Genomic DNA, 23,004 nt, shown 5'->3' with positions numbered 1-23,004 from the left:
CTTAAACATTACATCACTGAAATTAAGTACACAACAGTTCATACAATCAAAATGTATTATCTGAAAGTAAGTGATGGAGCTGATTCTGTCACTTGGGAAGCATTTGCTATACTGAACAGACATTTGTTAAAATTCTCATCTCCAGGAACACTACACCTTTCAAAGTCTAAGGTTCTAACTTTGAGCTTTCAGTGGAATATTAAAATAATAAATAGTCAAAATATTTCAACTATGTCCTCATTGAGAGATTGGTGAAGCAATCATACAAGTAAGAATTTAATCTACTTGATGATGGAATCTAGAGTGAAAATGTATCATAGATTATTAGATTGTCATATTACCAACTGATTGAAGTCTTATTCCCACATGCTTTTAACCACATCCATGTTTCCTAATATGGCACTTTTCTTCCTCATACATCTAGCTCAGATTTCCATTTTTCCTCACAAGTTAAATATTTCCTCTTCAAACAAGAATGCTCTGAATGGTTCACAAGAGAAACTATATTTTGTTATATTGTTACCATCGTTTGCATTTAAACAGAAAGATGATATGATCAATGTCTTGCTAGGAAAAAAGCATTAGTCTTTTTAAACTCTAATTGTTGATATAAGTTCAATTAATTTTATTCTAATATTTGTCATCCCCTTTATTACTGCTGGTAGAAGTTAAAGTCCATTCCCATATTGATATAAGAATAAAAGAGAGCAAAGCTAGCACTTACTATAAAATTCAACCAACTAAATAAACGTATATGAATTAGAAAGAGTGAAGTAATGTAGTATATCTTAAATATAAAAAATGGATATCCCCAATTTAGTCTAGTATGGATCAGTATTTACAAATAATTTCCAAATAACATATTAAGTATACCTAAAGAAAGTTTCTTCTACATATTTTGGGGTACAAGATAGATACCACTTCAAAAATATTTTTGATAGTGAAATATTCTTTTTGTAAAAGAAGAAAACTGAAATTAAAGAAAACTATGGCATATTCTAAGTTTCCAGGAGACAAAGATTATGTCTACACAGTTCAGTTTTTTCTGATATTGACTGATTATTTTTTCTATTTACAAATTTCTCATCACCAAGGCAGAATAAAAGTAAATTCAACTTTCTATCTTTATGAATGAAGGTAGGTTGTGTAACTGGTGATTACTATCTTTTTAGCAAATCTAAAAAGCATCATTTTAAAGCTGAAAAAGTCCTTAAAAGTCAGACTTACTACTACTCTCAATTAAGTGGAAAATGACTTCCAAAGATATTACTAAAACATTTTTCCAATTTTACATTTAGTTTTATGCAATTCTACTGTACCTATATATTACTTCTCTTAATTAATGGGACAAAGAGCAGTTAATTTACCTTTTCAGAGGGAAATGATTTGTACTTAGCTTCCATATAGATCAGGGTGGGACTCAATTGCATTCTAAGAATTTAATCAGAGCAGTTATTCTCAAACTTTCATGATCAGAAAATCACCCGGAGGGCTATATAAAAACACTGTTGGACACTACCCTCTAGAATTTTTGATTCAGTAGTTCTAGGATGGGGCCCCACAGTTCACACTGCTAACAAGTTTCCAAGTGATGCTGAAGACCAGGTGCCCCATTTTGAGAACTAGTGACTTAGAAAATCAGGATTTAGAAAATAACTTAGAATGTTCTGGATCTTATTCCCTCATATTTTCTAAAATTATCATTCTTCTGCTTAAAGTGTACACTTAATACTATGAATGTTTTCAGGAAATAACTCTCATGCCAATTTTATAAAGATGAAAACAGAAGCACCTAATTTAAGAGTGAAACACAGAGCAATAATGAAAAATTATTTATGTGTACAAATAAATATATATACAATATATTTAGCTTAGCATGGGAGAGGAAGATTGTGTCATGAAGCACACTATCCACATTTTACATTCTCACCAAAGCAATGCATGCCACTTTTCCCTGAACAAAATGTCTAGATTTGAGTGTGTACCACTTCTAAAAAGAAAACAGTATGGAGAAATAAATCATTAGATATTATACCAAAGGATAAAAAAAGTTTATTAGCAAATTCCCATCTGTAAATTAAAATAAAAAATTAATTAAACACAGGAATTCTGAGATGATTTTAAAACCAGACTCTTTTAAAGGCCTCTATGCATACACAAGATGAAGACTGTGGAAGAGGGAGGTTAACGATCTTGTCTAGGCCACAATAGTAGTTAACTGAACTAGCTTCCATGTCTCCTGCCTGCCAGTGAGTGCTTTCATTACATGACACAACCTCCCTTCACCACGCAAAGCTAAACAGAGAATGCTGCCTCCATAACAGAGACTAAATACTGGAAACTAGACACTATCAAGAATCCAGATGACAACAGAATATTCTGCAAAAATGACCATATTAGGCACCCCAACATCGGGTGGGCAAATTCTAGGCTGGAGAAACCAAATAATTCAATACAGACGATTTTAAGCTTATTCAATTTAACTGCATGTCTCTTTTCTCACCTTCCTACTGCTGACACCTGAATGGCTTTATGGTTTCTATCGACAACCAAGGGCCAGACATTACCACTAGTATTACAATTTTTCTTATGGACTTGAATTTCACTTTATGTGTGATTTTCTATCTGATCCTCTAATTTAAGAACTTGAAACACCAAATGAAGGCATCCTTATGCAAACTCATTATCACCTTAATGCAGTTTCATATCCCACACACACACAGATTTGCTTTCCTCCACCTCTGTCCATCCTAAAGTATCTCAAGTTTGGTATTTTTCCTCTTACTCCATATGCTCCCCACTGAGATACTTTATACACGTTCATGGTTTAAAATATTACTCCAACAATACTACAATGTCTCCAAGATCCAACTCTCCAGCTATGAACAAATAAATGAATTTGAGTTACTCATTAAAAATGGTTGATCAAAAAGCCAAAAGGCTGTAAGAATAGGATTTTAAAATAACACATAATTACTAAATAAAAATGATTAGTAGTAATGTAACTGTGTTTCTTTACAGACCTTGAAGTAATTTTATATTATATGTGAGTAAAGTTTCTAAAAAACCATAAAATGAAGATGATAAATATTTTCACTAACCAGATTACAAAGCCTCACCAAAAAAACCAAACAGTTTTACTCTAGACATTTAAAATCTCTATTTGGGGGAAAAAAGGGAAGAACTGCTGAAAGCTGACTTCTTTGTTATTACTCAACTGGTAATCTTCCTTAAAAAAAAAAAAAGATGGAGGCATAAATTCATGACCAACTGGACCGTTCATGGCCAAGCAATTAAAGATCCTAGAGTCATGTAACACTACACAATGATCTGAAAGAAAATCTATTACAATAGTAAATTTAAGAGATAGGAAAGGAGCAAAGCATAGAATACAGGATGTAATGAGTTTATATATGAATTTCTGCTATATATTTGTCATTGTGGGTTAATACTTGTTGAAGCAAACAAAAACACTCAGATGTATCTATATAAAATATTAAATTTATTCAGAGAATCCAATGATTTTTATACTGTAAGTTAGAATATCTGAAGAGACATTAGATTCCTGATCCAAAGTGGTCAAATTATTAAACGTGAGAGCTAGAATTTGAATACCATTTCAACTTGACTAAGAATATTCTACTATTTTTTATTCATCAATGTTTCAATTTACATTGATTTAAGTCCATAAATTAAAACTTGAAAGAATCTTTAAATTCAATAGCTATAGTTATAGAAATCATGAATGTTATAATTAGTTTCATGTTTTAGAATATGAATTATAGAAAACATAGCTGAAGTACAATCTAAAATGGGTAAATGAAACATTATTTGATGATTTTAAATATGCTGATCTTTGGGCATTTCTAGAATTAAGAGATCATATTTGCTGTGATACTGTGCTACTGAAACTTTTGTAAATTATGTGGCACACAGTAACTTTAAAATTATAGCAAATCTGATGAAATTAGTATGTAAATCCCATGAATGAAAAAGCACACAGACAAACCCATTTTGCTTTCTAAAACATCAACCCTTCAAAGAGATTTTACTTAACTAATTTTTACTGCTTCTTCAAGTTCATTCTTGGCATATATACATGCATATATATTTGATTTTCAAGATAATGTTCTGGTTACAGAGATACCAAAACAGAATTGAAATCCAGAGAAGCACAAACTGAAGATGAAGAAACACAATAGCTCTTTTTTGAAAATCTAATGAACTGGAAATGAACTGTTAAAGTAGCTACAGAAAGAAAACCATGAAAAAAGCACACGTAATTTTTAATTTAAAATAAAGTCAACAAAGATTCATGGTAAACAATGAGATTGAATAAATGTTACATCATCACATAATTTAACTGTTGTCATCCTTCCCTTTCATAGCATTTTTTAGACTTCATTAATTTAAAATAGGCCGATGTTTAAGTACTCCTAGAGTTTATAAAAAGGTGATTATTTTAAGCATGGATAATGATTCAAGACTCAGATTTTCCCCTATATTACCTAGCTTTTAAAATAACCAGAAAATGATTCCCTTCTATGACAGTTACAAATACAGGACTTTGGAATTAGAAAGTCAGATTCCCAAACCTGCTTCTGTCAGGCTTAATGTAACCTACACAAAATCATCTTTTTCTTATTACTAAGTTTTTTACCCACAAATTAAACTTGTACATCTCAATTATAAAGATGACCTAAAGAATAATCCATGATTCAGATATAATGAAGGATGTACAAGATTTCTCAGTTAATGATGTATATTTTAATGTGTGCAATATGTAAAATATGATATTTTAGTGGTTTATTTGAATTAACAAATACTACATGCTATTGATCTCTATGATTATCTCATAGAAAGAAAATTTTTCTGTTTTTACCTCATTAGATATTTATGTCTCAACAGAGAACATGGATTAGTCATTCCCAAATTTTTAATTTTGGAAGTTGCTTACATGATGAGTATTTTAAAAAGTGATAGTGAAATCTAATTTAAAAATTTTTATATGCTGAAATTAAGAATAAAATATTACTGTACTGATTCAGATTGGTCAGCAAGCCCACTGCCCAATGTTTGATTCTGGCATTAAGAGACACATAATAGGAGGAAACAATTCTTTTGATTAACATCAACCAATTTTAAGGGCTGGGTAACCACCCAGAGACTAGTAACCACCCAGATCCTAGTCTCCCTTAATCATGTATTACTGATCATCGTCATTAAGTTATTTAAACTTACATATTTTCTTTCTCAGAGGTAACAATCTTTGGTTTAAAACTCATTTTGTGACTTTGGTCTCCTTTCTCCAGTTCTAATTTTTTTTTAAATTAAAAATGTACAGCTTGATCTTAACATTCTGGAATTTGGTAAAAAAAGTTGAACATAGTAGTAAAGATTTTAGGTTTTCGGTCTGTATTTCCAGGACATAAGTCCACACTGATGTGTTAAGTCATAGCTCCACTTGATCACTTAGCTTTTCTTGGGTTCCCCTCTAGTTTGATTCAATCTATCTTGAGAGGCGAAAACTGCACTTTACCATGTTTAATTGTCAGTATTCAAAAACAGCGATTTTGGATTTTTGTTATTCATTTACTAAAAACCAAAAAGACTCTACAGAAATACTTCAAAGATACACAATTTGGAGAAGTCTTTAAAAAATAAAAACAAGCAGAGAAGAAAAGTTAACACAGAAGAGCAATGTTACTGAGGAAATTGAACAGAACTTAAACAGCTTTTACTATCGTCATTAATCTATTAATAGATTGTTATTAATCCTAAAAGCATGTCTAAATGTGTTTGTTGTGTCAAAATCAAAATTAAAGTATCACTTTATTCTGGAAGTTTTTTCATCTAGCAAATCTACAAGGGGAGTGACTTTCTGTTTAATACAGAGTCCTACTTGCTTGCACTGGCCATCTACACTGATGAAAAAAAAAAAAAAAAACTACCAAGATTGCCAGACTGCTGAGAAGTACAAAAGGAATATCCAGCAAAGGAGAAAATGACCAGTGACCCAGGAACAAGATAATAAACGTCAAATGAAGGCAAAGGAGCAAAGAGTAGGGCTACAGAATGCAAAGGGCAGTCCTGCCAGCACTGAGAAAGGGTACAGTTGATACTAGTTGCTACAAAAACAGTATACACAGCTTTGACACTTGAATCCTTAAATACTTGCACACATTTCACTGGATGATTCAGCCAATCAGAGACCATGTAAAAAGTTTCTTACTGCTATAAATTTATTTCTTGTGACTGTATATTTATAGAGAATAAATAATTGATAGAACCAATTGCCATAATTAGCTAGTAACAGAAAGATTAGCTGGAGCAAGATAATAACATCTTAAACCCAGCCCTAGACATATATTTCTAAACACATTATCTAGAATTTCAACATGAACTTTTGTTTTTCAGATATGTTAGTGAAATTAGGTTAATAAATATTTATTGAATGCCTATGATGGGACAGGCATTGTTTCAAGTGTTTAATATACAGCAGTAAACACAATAGTCTCAAGGAGCTTCCATTCCAGTCAGAGAAATGAGGCAATATGTGACACAGTTAACTGCACCAAAAATATAAATAAATAAAGCACTATATTGTGAAAACAAAATTTTTATAATGATTAGTTCATCTGCAGCATAAACAAACTGAAAGATAATTCTCTGAGCTTTACTATCTAGAATATATATACTTCAAGAGTTTTTCAGGATTATATATTCCAAGATTCCTTCAATTATGTATTTCTCCAGTTGAAACCAAAACTAAACAAAATTTCTCATATTTTTGCTGCCCTTGAAAATGCTCCCTAAATGTTGCATTATGGGTATTTAATATGTATATTTTTAGAAGATTCACATACTATATATGTCAGTTACTGAGACACTGGACCTTGAGCTGTTAGAGGGCAGAAATCTTTTTCTCCCTCTTTTTCTTCTTTGTGAATTCAATGCCTGCACAGTTATCAGAATAAAGCACAATCTTGAACTACAAAATTTATTATTTCAGTTTAGTAGTGTCAAAAGAAACTGCTTCTAAATTTACCATAACTGAAAAATGACTAAGTCTTGTTCAAGTACTTCAAAGTTTTATTTTAGAGTACTTTGATTAGAAATGGTTAAATATTAATATTGTACTTAAGTGTTGCTTTTCAGATGATCATAGCAGTATAGCCAAGGCTCCAAAATTTAAGAAGATCCACCCAAGTAGGATTATTTAAACTTGCAATAAATAGATGTATTTTCTTGGAAAAATATCTATTGTTACAGTAAACCTTGAGTTTCCTTTCTAACAAGATTGTATGATTACTCGTTTATATTGTTCTTTCCGCAGGAATTCACACACCCCCTGTTTGCATCCTGTTATTCACTTAGTGCTTCCCTTCACTTCACTATACTGGTTCCCTAGTAGTGGGAGAGTGGTTTTAACTGCACACAAAAATCCTACTCACTGTTGGCATGCTCCAGGTCTCCTCGTTTACCTTTAATGTTTGTCAGGTCACAAGGATTACTCTGAAAAGTTTATTTGCTGTGTTCTCTCAAAATACTGCATTGCCTCCCAAGACCAGTGGTAGTCTGCAGAAGACTTGGGGAACTTTTTTACTGGTATTTCCCCCACCTTCCACCTAACTCTGTTCCATATTGAACAACCTAAGAAACTGCTTAGGGTACGTGCTCCACTGAAATGCAAGCAAACGCTTTTATGGTCTCCCTAAAATTGTGTATGTTTGGATTTGTCTTTCTGAAGGCAAAGAAAACATTAAAAAACAAAAATTCAGGGCATAATCAAGGCCAGGTTAAATCACTCTTAGACTCATCCAGGATGCTTATTAAAATACAGATTCCTAGGTCCTACATAGAACCTACACAAAATCAGCATATCAGAATGTGCTTTTTAACAGGCTTTCCAGGATATTCTGCTGCTCGCTGAAGTTTAAAAATCAGTGGTGCAAAGGGCCTAAAATTAAAATAATATAACTGATGAAGGAATGACACAAACAGGGTAATAAGATCCTATTGTTAAATACACTGAACCAGAATTTAAAAATAAACTCATTAATGAAGAGCTAAGAAAATATTTTTCTTAAGGCTGAATGTCTTTTATTTACAATCACAAGTTGTTTTTCATTGATGTATACTTGATATACAATATTAGTTTAAGGCATATGACATAGTTATTTGATGCTTATATACACTATGAAATGATCACTATGATAAGCCTAATTACCATCTTTCACCATAGTTTTCACAATATTATTGACAATATTCCCTATGCTGTACATTACATCCCCAGGACTTATTAGACAAGACTAACAAGAACTCCATTAATAAGCCTTTGCAACTATGACATTCTTTGTAAGGCAGACTTCGGAATCTCCTTTTCTTGAGGTATTGAACAGGACACACATGTCTAATAATGAAATGTATATATATATATATATATATATATATAATAAATTTATACGTTAAATACACATTATATTGATATATTAAATTATAATATATAGCATTTTTTAATGTATTAATACACAAATGTATACCTACATACTCACACATACATATGTACACACATTCACACTGCCTAGAAAGCAGTAATTATGTTAGTACTCGAATGGCACACTAGCTACTCCCTAAGGAGCTTCAGTTCTGCTCTACTACTTCTAAACTGGGAACAAACTTATACTTATTTTTTTTATTTTTACCATATATAGTTTGATTTCCCATTGTAGAGGATCAGGAAATATAAAGGCAAAATGACTCATGTCATTAAATCTTTACAAGAGTCAAGGAATAATGCCTCCCTGGCTTCTAGACTGTAAACTCCCTCAGGGCAGAGACCACATCTCATGTCATGATCAAGCAATAAGCACAATATATGAATAAATGCTGAGGATTAGAACAGCAGTCCATGAAGTTAGGAGTGGCCTCGAGGTTACAGTCTATGACAGGGGCTTCCAAACTTCAACAGCCATCTAACCCCACCAGCAGAACTTAAGATTCTGTAGGTCTAGGGTGAGCTGGCATTTCTAACAAGTTCCCAGGTGATGTTAATGTTGCTTGTCTGGGGACTACACTTTGAGAACCAGGGATCTAGGGAAAGGTCTTCATGGTTGTGCTACGTAAAGTTTCCAAAAAAGAGAAGTAATTGAAACATGGTCAGGGAAAACAATATAAAGAAGCTGGTGACCTGGGTACTACTTCCAGCTCTATTACAAAATGACCACGTAGCTGATAATCAAACACATGCACATACCACTGAATATCACATAACAACTCAAAGATGAAGGGTTTGGTATAGATGGAAGATCCAAATATTTTTATATATTTTAGGGAAAATTAAGTGTCTATTATGAAACTTTAAACATATAATCTTCCCTGAAATTATCTTCAAATCAGTATATACTGCCCAGATCACAACTGTCCAACTATACAGCTTTTATCCAAAATGAAGAACATACAGCAAGTAAACAAATAAAAAGCTCAAACTAAATGCATCAAACCATCTAAATATAAACCTAAAGGGAAATAACAATTTTGCAATATTCTAAACTCAAAACTACAAAAATTCAAGTATCTGCAAACATGCCTAGGACAGCAGGATCAGCATCATCTATTCGAAATGCACAATTTCTGATCAGCATCATCTATTCGAAATGCACAATTTCTGGCTACACTTAAACCTACTGACTAAGAACCTTCATCTCGACAAAGTCCCTATGTGATCTGTAAGCATATTAAAGTTTGAGAAGCACTGACACAGGCCACGAGATTTTATCATCAATTCTTCACTACTGTTTGTAAAAGAACATGATATGTTTAAAAGACTGAACATTTCCTGAAAAAATCTATTTCTGATACAAGATTTAAAAAAAAAGACATCAAAGAATTGTTTTACATGCAGAGACACACTGAAACATTATTTCCATTTAAAATACTTCCTGGCTATAAAGTACTGTATGATTGAAGGTAACAAATATCACCTAGCTCAAATCACTCCCGTTAGCAGCTGAATAAATGAAGGTACAGGTACAGGGAAGCAAATTGGCTTGGTTAAAGTCAAAAAGCTTGTCAGTGGCACAATGGAGCCTGAATCCAATTCTACTGACTTCTATAATGAAATGCCTTTTTCTGCTGGAAAAATTTTTTTTAATTTTCCTGGATAAACATACAGTTAATACAAAGTAGAAGTATACATAATCTTGAAAGGATAAATGAAGTAAAAGATATTGAAGGAAATCTAGCAAAAATATGTAGTACTTAATGTGTTTAATTCTTTTCATACAAAAAATAGAGAGAGAGGGACTTTTAAAGAATTGAATTAAAAGAAGTAGAACTGGAAACTAGCATACTTAATATGAGAATCACTTCTAAATACATGATTTTCAAAGAGTAACACCACATGTCATTTAAGTGACACCATCTGCCTGATGAATAAATCTGGAAACCTGATTTTTGGAAACATTGAAAATTTGGCTTTTCTACTTAAGTTTTACTCTGCAGCAAATAAACAAAAACCTTTTCATGTAAGGCTAACTTTTGCAGTTTCAACACAGAAGCAGAAACAGCCGTATTCGACTTAAGTATTTGTAAGCAATTATAGAAACATTAATCCCTTCTGTCTTACCATCAAAGAAGCTCTTGGCTCTCAGGTAACTGACACTGAGCCTAAGAACTGAAAGTTTGTCCAGTTTATTAATAACATCTTGCGGAAAAGGCAGCAGGCTAGCCAAACGATCCAATTCTGTATTAAGTCGATCTCTATGCCGCTTGGAAGGATTTGACTTGATTCCTTCAGCCGGCACTGGCTTGACGCTGAAAAACAAACAAAATACCATTAAGTACAAAATGCAAAAATTTCAATTTCATTGTAACATCTCCTCAAATATTTCTCTAAAAAAATAAATATCTAAAATCTACTTCAAGTATACATAAATCCTTTCAAAATGCTTTCATATCTTAAGAAAAACAGGGGAATGTGTAGAATTCTTCACGCTGAATTAAAAATTTATGAATCCATCATAGGAAAATGCTGAGTACATCTTACATACCTAATATATTTTTGGTAAAGTGATTCCCAATTAACAAATCTACTAGGATTTTTTTTCTTCCCTTCAAACACAACCATTGTTAGAAGAAAAACAAAACAAGAAATCTGCAAAAAATTATGTGAAAATAATATTATTTTTGTAACCCTCCACAAGAAGCATCTTAGCATCATTTATGCCATAGATAAATAAGAACAACCCTAAATAAAAAGCTGATCTTCATCGTCCCCAGCTTCCCGTATTTAACACTTCCATCCTGTCAGGGACAACTTCTCAAAGACCTCTGACACCTCCAGATGGTCGACCAGCCATCTAATGGGATCCTCCAACATTAAAACAAGAAAAAGCTTGACTTCATTTATTATTTGTGGGTTGATAAACATTAGAGGTTAACTGTAATTACTGGCAAATTTTGCTTTCATGACTGGTCAGTAATTCTACTTAATTATTAGCTTTTATAATGTGTCTCAATTAGAAAAGTCAGTGAAACCCCAACATTTTCACCTGAGAAAAAAGATACTTAGGAATAGGTGTAGAATTTGAGTTCAGAAATGAGAAACTGGACAACTTTACACAAAGGCCTGAGCCAGGATTTATAGCAGAAATCATTATTTAAAAAGTGAATTTACAGATCAGACACCCATGCTGAAATATAAATAGAAAAGATATTCAAAAACAAAAGTAATTTTTAGATCGTGTTTCTGCACCTTTCCATTTTCCAGAAAAATAAAGTATTATCTAGAGTATTCTTAAGACTAAGACTTTTTTCCAGTTTTATTGAGAAGACAAAGACACTTTTGACAATTCAAATTATAGTATCTTGAGAAGTAGAAATAAGCTAGAATATATTGCTATTAATCTGATGCAATCAAAACATTTATGGTTTGTTTTCAATGTTATATGTGAAGAAATAATACTTTATGCAAATAGAAAGTATGAAATTTTAACGTGTTTTACATTGTCCCTAACAAGTAATTTCTTCAGGACTTGTTTATTTTTCTATTAGAGTTCATTTTATTTCTACAAAAAATAACATTAACAAATTGATAAAGTAGCATATATACAAAATAAATTAGTAGATACTTTCTCCAGACTGTATAATTGCAAACTTAATAAAAATTGGTGCCTGCTTCTCTAGATATTTCCCCTAATCATACTGTATTTATAATCAAATTCAAGTCACCCAAATTACTGTGTTTCGCCAATTAATCAACCGAACTTCAACTTTTACCTATAATGCATGTATTCCTCATTGAATAACTTCCTACTGATGAACCACTGGTTACCACAAATATTTATTTGCACCTATCGTGTCCTGGGCAGTCCAGAAAAACACTCTTCTTCTAGATATTCAAAAAGTGTCATGAGAGCTAAGTGCAGTGAGAACTGCTTGAAAAAGATTTTTCATAGCAAAGGTGGTATCTGAGATGGATCTTTAAAGACAAAAGGGACTTTAGGAGGAGGCATGACTGAGGCATGGTGAACTGTGACAAGTCCCCTGTCTGAAGTATGAAGCACAGGGAAGAGGAGAAGGTGGAAGCTGGTTGGGGCCACATTCCCTCAACAATTATTGACCACCTACTGTGTGCCAAGTATATGAACACTCAGCAGTGAACAAAACTTACTAAAACTCCTGTTCTCATGAAGCTTACATTCCAGTGGAAAGATACATAAAAAATAAATGAATAAACAAATTTATAACTTTTGGGGCTGGTAAGTGTTAAGAAGAAAAACAAATCAAGATAAGAAACTAAGAAGTGATGGGGGTGCTGCTTTTGACAGCCAGGGACAGTCTCTTTGATATCATTTTCTGCACAGACATGAATGCAATGGAGTGAGCCATAAGGACGGCTCATGAAAAAATGTTCAAGATGGACAGGAAACAGCAAGTTTCCTCACAGAAATGGTATAAAATTAGACTTTGATATCTGGGAGTCATCTTAAGCTCTCAGTTGGGATTTGCTTGTTTTTTACTCAGTCTTGTGTTTTACTCAGCTAACTCTGGAGATGGAGAGATAGAATACAGGGTGGATCTCACCCAAGCTAGCACTTCTTTCTAAACTGTAAATCTATGTCCACTCTGATTTGAACTTTTCAGTAGCAGAGTCCACATTCCTTAGCCTAGCAAACACAACCCTTCTTGATCCTTCTATAGCCCCTAACTATTCCTCTGGGCTCATTTCTTCCAGCCCCAGCCTTCCTTGTCCATTATACTCCAGAGCAAAGAAATTACTTACAGTTACCTATATGTACTTTGGTACTTTCATACATGTTACTCCTCAGAATCTCCCTCTTCTGTCTCACCAGTTTCAAAGCCCTGCTCAATTAGATCAGTTTTATAAAGTCTTCCCTGGCCTACTCAAAACAGATCACTCCTGCACTACTTCTGTACCTTACGTGTCTGATGTAAATGTCTTACACAACCATTCCATTAAGGAATATTCTGTGCAGACAGCATTTCCCATAACTTGAAAATGATATCCAGTCTCTCACTCTTGGTAGCTATCCAGTAATAATTATACAACAGTGTGGAGAAGAGAGTAACACAAATTTTGAAGCAAGACAAGCTGATATAACAGAAAGAAATAACAATAGCACAAGAAAGAGGCTTCAGGTATTCCTCCATATGGTATTGCTGCCTCTCTCATGCGGGCTCTTTGCAGTATTTGACTGTGCACTAAAGGAGGCTACTATTCCTTTACACAATGCAAAATTGTCCACAGCTTTAATGTATTATTATACACATTATGGAATATTTAGCATGAGACCTAATTTTCTAAGTGTTAGGTAATCACTATTGTATATACTTGTTTGATCTTATTATGTAAACTTAATCATTTTGGTATCCCCAGTGCTCAGCATAGTACTTGACACAGAGTGGACTCTCCATTAATGTTTGTGATCAGAAGTGTCCAGAAAAAGAAATGACTGGAGCCTTACCAAAGGCAGTGATAGTAGGGTTAGTAAGTCTGGCTTGAGAGATATTTAAACACACTTGAGCCTATCACAAAGCTTGGTATACAGCCAGACTCAAATGTTCACCAAACCAAACTGACTTGCTGACTGACTAGGTATAGAAAGTAAGGGACAGGAAAACTTTGGGTGAGGAGAGGTTGCAAATGATGGGTTTGCAGCTTAGGGTAAAACCGTATTTCCCAGTGGAAGACATAACAAACAAAGAGAAAAGAGACTTGATGAACAGACCTTAAGGATACCAACGTTTAGGTCTAAGTTTGAGGAAGAAGTGCAGGAAAAGATGACAGAGGAGGAATGAAGAGACAGAGAACAACCCAGGGTAGAACACTTTGGAGGACATAGAACAAAGTCAAAAGCGCAGAGAAATTAAGAAAGGTCAGGCTGAGAAATACCCACTGGACTTGGCATTTGAAATCCATTGTTATTAAAGCTAAACATACTTTTTCCACTGATTTTGTGAGAAATATTTAGAATCATTTTGTGAAAATATCCCATGCTTATCTACCCATATTGAAAATGCACAGATTCAAAACAGTAATCCTACATTAGCTACACTTGACTTGGGGTGGCCTAGTACTTTTACTTTTCTACCGTCTTTAAAGCTATGCCAAAATATACTGCCAATCATCCATTTAAATAAAAGTCTACATTTGAAATACTGATAAATATCCCTGTAAGACTGGATTTCGGAGGTCTGGAGTAGGAGACTGTAGATGTTAATCAGGCAAAGGAGCCATTTCTAATTTTTTTAAACCTTAACCTCAAAAATCTTGTCCCAACCTGTAAATCAAAATTGTTGTGAAATCAAGACTCTAGCTGACTGCATGCCATGCTTCTGTTTTAGAAGCCTTGCATGCTGTAAGTACTGGTGGTAACAGGCCCGACAACATGTCCAATGCCAGTCTGAAGGCTACCTGAAAAGCTTTTTTATTATCCAGGCTAAAATGGCTGCTAGGCTCATCACTTCTGCCCAGTGTTTAAAAAAGTTGAAACATTTAACTACCCAGTTTAATTACAAATTACTATAATTAAAAATGTTTATATGTTTCTATGACATTTATCACAAAACCTCAAAATGGCATGCAAAGATACAGTTTCGGGACTCCTCTGAGATTAATGTGACATTTTCTAATAGAGATTACCTACCACAGTACTGAGTTTGCTCTATCAGCTTTTTCCTCTTAGTGATTTAATCGACTCCCCACTGCTTCAGTCTACTTACCAGTAAATTGTTTATCTTTATTTCCAGCCCCTGTACCTGGATGTCCTCTCATTCATATTTTCCAGAATTTGGGCACCCCCTTCTCTGCATCTACAATGGTGTTACTCTACATACAACAGCTAGGAAACTGAAGTATTTCTCAATAAATCTCTATCATACCGAATGCACCCAAATATTCCCAACTTATAAACCCATTCATTCTCATTTTGTTCCCATGGCTTCAATGCATCATTTATTTATCTCTGAATACAAATGCTGAATGTTTATAATTGTAAGTTATACACTTAATGTAATACTGATCTGTAAAAATTCACTGTTAGGCTGAATATAGCTGGATATTTTACTTCTCTGAATGAGGCAAAAAAAAACCACATTTACAAAAACAGAGAATTCTGGCTGGAAGTCACTTTTAATGAGTCAGAATTCTTTGATCACTCTTCCTGCTGCCACTCTACAGCTGTAAAGGGTCTTTCCCTTTTCCTCTTTCTGCTACATTTCAGTAGCAAAAGTAGATTTTAGCAAATGTACATTTCAGACGCAATGAAGAATAAGTAGCAGATAGTCTCCAGCACACACTTTAACAATGAAACCCTGGAACATGAAATATGCCCTAGAATTCACTGCTACTTTCAAAATCCTGAAAAAAAAAATCATTAAGAATGTTTCCTTTTTTTTCTTCTATGAATATATACTTTTTTGAAGGGAATTCTCCTTGGAACCCACATAAAATGTGTCTACTATACCAAAATCACAAAAACATTAAAATGTTAAGTGGTGGCCAATTGTTTAATTAGTAAATAATTCTCAAATACTTACTATATATACCAAGCAGCTTTGGTTGCTACAAAGACAAATAAAAGACAGACTTATCTTTAAAGAGCTTATCTTTCTTACTTGGAGGAGACACATTTTATAACAAGGCAAAATCAAGCATCATGTATTGCTCAATAATATAGGTGCCATTAAAGTGATGCTCAAGAGTTCAGGAAAGTAAGAGCTTGTGTACAGGTAGTGTGATGGGGGAAGGTTTCACGGACCTGTGGCATCTCAATGAGGACTTAAAAACAGTAAGTCACTGCCAGTTACATGATGGCAGAGTACATAGCTCTCTGCTACCACCTTCTTCTTCCAGAAAATCATGCCAAACATGGAAAGCAAGAGACAGAAACACAAAGACTGTCTGCAATAACCTGACAGCTAAACCCAGATATGAAGATGAAAAATAGGCAGAAAAGAAATCAATGGCAACATAGAACAGGAAGAAAAATATGATCACAGTGTATTACTTAGTTCAGCAGTAAACAATATTTACAGTTAAAAAATAATGAAACTCTGAAAGTGCATTTAATCCAAAATTGTGCTAAAATTATGAGGATGAAGAAAGGTAAAACAGAGATGCAACAGCACTAAGAACCTTAACTATTACAATAAAGCATCAACAGATAATGCCTAATATGCTAAACTTAAGATAGCACTATACACATATGATTGACTTCTTTAATGTACAGGTGTTATTTAATAGGAATACTTTTCAAAACAGTATTTCACTCAAAAAAGGGAAAAAAGCAAACCAAAAAAATGACTGAAAAATATAGACAAATATGTAAAAGACACCTCAAGTGGAAGAATCTCCAACCACTGTTACTATCATACACTATTACTACTACACACATACACAATCCCAACACACAAGTTAATTTACCTAGCCCACCTTCTTTGCATATGAAATTGACATTTTTAAAGCGAAAGTGCAAGGACATGGGCACTCCTACAGCCTACTGAAAGGAATGTAAATTTTAGGTAGAGTAATTGGACACTGTATGGAAGCACAATACTTGGCTCAACCTTCAAGGTACACATACCTTTGTTCTCCACAGTTCAACATAACAATAATTTTTCCTTAGGAAGTCACTAAAAATTTGCATAGAAGTTCACATACCTCAAGGTTATTTATTCTCTGAAATACTAGTTAAAATATTTAAAGGCTGGAGAGAAGAGAATTTCCCCCCAAAAGAAAAATAGTCAAATAAATTACAGAACATCCACAGGATGGAGTACTACACAGCTCCTGGAACTGTTTCCTTTAGAGGGCTTTAGAGGGGAGGTGGGCAGCAACCAGTATGACAGGAGGAAAAGACTGAAAGGAAAGAGCACGAAGGCCATTATGGAGACAAGAATAAATCATGTATGGGAAATGGTAAGCCATTTCAGACACTATTTGAGAAGAAACATTAAGGAAATCCCTACTTTATTAAAAGGTATACCAAATGCACTGCTAAATTTATTTACCTGGGCAGCTGTCAAGTTTATAAGAACCTAAGTTTTGGAGACAAAAGATATGGAATCCAATATTCAAACAGCTTTTTCATTTACTTCCTGACAGTTTTGAATCTGAACCTCAGGTGGCCTAGCTATAAAACTAACATAATATCTCCTCATCCTTCTGTTATAAAGATGAAATAAAATGGTGTATGCAAAGCACTGTGCACATTGTATCACAGTTAAGTACTAATAAGTGGTAGATATTTGTTACATTATATAACTATGAAAAAAAATCATTTTTAAAAGACGTGTGGAAGTACAAATGTACTATTGTGAAAGATTTGCATGGTACTCATTTCTATGTAACTGTCTTAATTATATACTTATAATTTGATAAGCATGTGCTGTGTAAGTTTGTCAGTGGAGTGGCACATTTCAGCCATACCCACAATCAAGAACATAATCATATACTGCCTCTTACTGTTTCATAGGAGAATTGACTATTCTATAATAATGTAAGCTAAAATTAAAGAACAGAATTTATGTTTGTTTCATTTACATCATTAGCAGACTTTACAGCTTATAGAATGTTTTTGTTCTGCTAATTTTAGTTGTGAAAGTGGCAGTGTAGGTGTTAACTGTTTTGCTTTATTAGGAAGTCAATCACTTCCCAGATCTACAAAACCACGGAAATTAAACCTCATCTTTTAGTTTAGACCTAGAGCTCTTTCAATTTATTTATCACTGTTTCCTCATTTTGCCATTTATTGTTTTATAAATGTTACTGGATACTAAAAACTTTCACTTACTCATTTCATAGTTCCAATATGTAAGAGCCTCTATAGCCTCTGTGTATGAACTATCTAAATAAAGCTTTTTGAGAGAAATATGATGATGGACACATAATTATGTAACTAAAACGACCTATCCTTTATTTTAGAAACTGTTTAGAAAATGGTATCATAGTACATTTACAGGAAACATTTTCAGTAAAATACTATATAATTTTATTTTACTAAGTAGGTATTATATAAGTGAGGTCAATGAGGTTTAAATAGAATGAATGGCAATTTAGCGAATATATCAAGGAAGACAGTGCTTTTCTATTATAACATTATTGCTATGTTAACAAAGCTAAAGCTGAGAAATTATTTCCAGTTTATACACTTCAAGATGACTGGCTAAACTACAACTACCACTGATATATCATTTTTAAGTGTAGATGTCATTTACTCAACACTTATTTGCCAACATTCCGTGCTAACTTTCTAGAAATATGGCACACTGAAGTACCACTAAAACTTCTTCTGTGTTAATAAAAAAATTTTTAATACATCAAAAGTTATTATCACTAGAAAAAAATTCTATTTAATTCAACTGCGCCTTTCACCTATTTTTCATGAGTAAACAAATGAACAAAATGCTTTCACCTCCCAAGAAAATAAAACAAGAACAGGATTTAATTAAAAATTGGGTTGTTCTTTTCTTTTTTTTTACAATTTATTAAGTATAGAACATTTTAAGGAAAGTTACAGTAGAATCTATTTTTTAAGTACCTGAAAATTTCTTTAAGAACGTGGATCAGATGCAAGTTTCCTTCTGCTCCTTTAATTTCCTAACTTTCATTACTCAAAACAGAAACATTTACTGAATGTCTACTATGTGCAAGATACTTTAGTGGCATTAATTTAACACATTTAAAATGATTTCCTAACTAGATAATTTTCAATGCCGGACTTTCCACTAGGGGGAGTTTATCTTGTTTAGTAAATTCAATCGAAGACTGTGTGGAAGAGCTTCAGGTTAAATGATGTCACCTACTTGGTCCCTAAATTTTATGGAATTGCATTATTTAAATGATCATTCTAAAAGTCCTATAATTATGCTACAATATATTTTTTCTTTAAAATAAAATGGCTTTCACTTAAGGGGGTCAAAGTAAAATTGATTTCAATAGCATTTTCAGCTCAAACAAGATATATTTTTCTGACAATATTGGTGTAGTTTAGACCCCATTAGCCACAGACTAATTTAACTAAAAAATTCATATTAAACTTAATATTAAGTTTAATGGCCACATTCCTAAAACTTCAACTAACTGCATTATGAAGTTAACCATTTTTCACTCAGGTAAAAACAATTTATTAACAATTTCACATGATTCTGCAAATGCCAGTATTAGGCTTTTCTTATGGAGCTATGTAGTGACATGTTAAGTCATTTATATGATTAGAAGTAATGCATAATGCTCAAAGATCTGATAAACATCTATTACTAACTAAGTAAAGTAAGGGTGAATATGGAAACTGTTTTGGTTATACTGTATTAAAAGAAACTATTAAATATAAATACATTAAAGCCTTAGAAAGTATATTAAAATCTAAGATTAAAAAAAAGGTACATCTTACAAAAATAAGAGAAAATGTAATATGTTTAAAGGGAAGATCTTTAATGTTAACTAGAAGCCAAAGATGATAAACTTTACAATGAATACAAAATTAAGGCATTTTGTTTTTTTCCTCTAAAGGCATCTAGGTCCACTTGTAACATACTAACTGAAAGTATGTAACTTAAAAATCCATCAGGGGGATCTTCAAGTTTTCTGACCATATGCATAAAACCTACGATACCTCTTTTACTTATTATGCTATGTTTTAATCAATACATAGAACAGTCATTTGGATGCTTCTCGATATTAAATAACCATCAAGGACAAAGTCAAATTAGACAAATACATTTTTAAATAAGAAACCACTCTACAAAATAAAAGTGTTTTAAGTCAATGTCACATAACATCAAAGACAGAAAACCGCTGACTTGGCAGTATTCCTAATGTCAGCCATACAGCAAGGAAAAGATTTCAGTTTTAATTAGTCTATTTATAGATGAATATCCTATTAATGCCAAGTCTAGACCTGAAGAATTATGATCACTTAAATTCTAAAAGAATTATGATCATATAATAAAACTTTTAAACCAGTTACTGGTTTTAAGTATAAATCTTAAACTGTTATTTTTCTGTTGAGATCAATGACCAAAGTTAGGTTTTAAGAAAAACACACACTTATTTGCTCCGAGTAAAAGTCTGATGTGCTCTTAAAAGTGTCTATGAAAATTTGAAAGATTTGAAGTAAGGTAACTCAGAGATAATAATTAGGAATAGACAATGAAAACAGCCAACTAACAAAAGTAAATCAGTCTCAGGCACAGATTTTTTTTCATAAAAAAAAATTTAAGTATTTGCTAGCTCACACAAACACCCCACCAAAACAAACAAGTCTAAGTTTATAATCAATCTATTAGAATTGACAAAACTTTGAAGAAGGGGAAAAAGGAAATTAGAGAAAGATGCTAAGAATGAAAGCGCCTGCCTGTTTAGTAATTCCAGGTCTAAATCCTTTGCTTTATAGACACAAAATCACCCCAAAAGTGACAAGAAAGCTTCCCAAAAAGGAAGCTGAAAATACAAATACCCCTACACTCACTCGTGTCTGCTCATCTCTGTACATTTTACCGACATAGTCACATTGAAGGATACAAAATTACTGCCGAAGTAGTAAGAAAGAACGCAACAGAAAGCCAGTTGCACCGGACCTAAGAAATACCTTCAGGGGCACTCAGCCCCTTTCTAGCAGACGGCAAGTGTTGAGCTCTTTAAAAACATCTCGTCCTGCCAGAATTGGGAATTATAACACTCCTTTAACCTATGAGGATATTAAAAGTGGAATGGGATTTCAAGATAGGTTTATGTTAACTCATCCACCAGCCCACAGGGCTGACCTGGCTGTCAACAAATTAGACCATATTAGAACAGAGCTGCAAATGGCTGGGGGCATTAGAGGGTGAATGTGCGCTGGGGACGGGAAGGCAATTTTTAAAATACAATCATCAAAAACAGAAAAATCCAAGGCCTGGGTCTCCCGACCGGCCTCCAAATCTCGAGTCCATGGATCGTGTGAGGAAACGACCTAACCCAGCCTGCGGGGACCTGGGTGCGGGGTGGGCGTCCACCCCAGCGCCGAGGACGCGCTCCGGGCACTCACGTTTTCTGCACCGGCTTTCGCCGCTTGCGACTGGCATAGGCTACGTTGGCGCCGCTGCTATTCATGGTGACGGCTGGCGGCGGCTCCTCACCGGGTGCGGGCGCGGTCCCCGGGACCAGGCAGCAACTGGGCGACGGCAGTAGCCGACGCCGGACTCCACGAAGCCGCGCCGCTCCACCTGCGTTCTCCCCGGGCGGTGGCGAAGACGCTCGCCCCCCGAGCCTCGGCTCCCGCAGCCCCGAGCGTTCAGGTGCGCCGCCCGGGCCTGGCTCCCGAGAACGAGGGGCGGGGACCGGCGAACCAGGCGGCGCAGGTGCCGTCTACACCCGGGGAGGCGGTGCAGCGTACCCGCAGGTGAGGCGGCCCGGGCGGAGGAGGAGCCTGCACCGCCTGTTTGGAATCCTGGCCTGGGTCGCGCGCTTTGGCGCCGCGCCCCGTGACCGTCGCAGCAGCCCGTTGGGTAAGAGAGGCACCGCCGCGCAGCTCCCTGGGCTTCCCCGGTCCTGGGTGCTTCCCGTCTGCGGAGCTTGGGCTCCAGCTGCCTCTCCGGTGCCACCAGCTTCCGCTCAGCAACGCGGATGTCTCTGGTCTGAGCCGGTGGTCCTGGTCAAGCTCGCGGGACCGAGCGTCGAGTGGACTCCCCCGGCGTTACCTCCCACCGAGGCGAGGACCAGCTGAATAGCAGAAGCGCCCCGGACCCACTCCGGCCCCGCCCATCTCCTTGTAGCCCCGCCCGGTCCTGCTTAGCCACGCCCACGCACCATCTCCCCTGGGGGCGCCACCTCCTGGCACGTGGTGACGTAAGGCGTAACGGCGCCCCTCAGTAGCCATCTTCTTGAGGTCAAGAGGAGGATTATGTGGACACATTTCCAAACCATGAGAGGTGTGACCCCAAATTACATGTAGCCAAACTCTTTGTAACTAGATTATCTCAAGGACAGACATGCCAAATAGTGAGTTTAACTTCACCTGTATGAGAAACAGTGACTCAGCTAACTTGGACTAAGATTTACAGTGAGCTGGCAGATAACCAGTGGGGCTCTGAAGCTTCCTAGAGGAGGCGAGCTTCGGGAGGTCACATCTGAATTGAACTTGAAGGCTCGGAGTTTCCTTGCCTTTTTTTTTTTTTCTCTTTAATTGTCTCCATACTAGACAATATATTTTCCCCATCCAGAATAACTCTGTTAACCTATAGTCAGATTTCAATAGGATGGAATGGAACTAAGAAGGGAAGGACAAGGCATTTGGGGATAATAGTCTGGTATGATTAGAAAGGAGCTGGAAGTGAGAAGAGTCTAGATATTATTCTATAGTCAGTGGAAGCCTTTTAAAGATGCTTAGCAGGAAATTAGCATACTAGTGTCTTGGAAAAGTCAGGCGGGGAGAAAAATGCAAACAGGATTACAGGAGAACAAAACTGAATGCAGGGAGAGTAGTAGTTAGGGAGTTGTTG

At 34.9% G+C, this 23,004-nt stretch overlaps 1 protein-coding gene across 1 annotated transcript in view; it reads right to left on the bottom strand.

Moving 5' to 3' along the window:
• Nucleotides 1–22,267, bottom strand: part of AHR (aryl hydrocarbon receptor) — a 41,354-nt gene extending 19,087 nt beyond the window's left edge. The window contains exons 1-2 of the mRNA XM_036894489.2: nt 21,552–22,267; nt 10,628–10,815 (exon numbers count right to left, since the gene is read on the bottom strand). Coding sequence (XP_036750384.2) covers nt 10,628–10,815; nt 21,552–21,616 — 253 coding nt within the window. The 5' untranslated portion in view covers nt 21,617–22,267. The remainder of the gene's footprint in view (nt 1–10,627; nt 10,816–21,551) is intronic.
• Between the last annotated feature and the right edge of the window lie 737 nt (nt 22,268–23,004).

This window comes from Manis pentadactyla, chromosome 7, assembly GCF_030020395.1.
Source record: "Manis pentadactyla isolate mManPen7 chromosome 7, mManPen7.hap1, whole genome shotgun sequence".
NCBI classification, from domain to species: Eukaryota; Metazoa; Chordata; class Mammalia; order Pholidota; family Manidae; genus Manis; species Manis pentadactyla.
The sequence above is the reverse complement of the archived record's forward strand: the minus strand, read 5'-3'. Positions and strand labels throughout refer to the sequence as shown.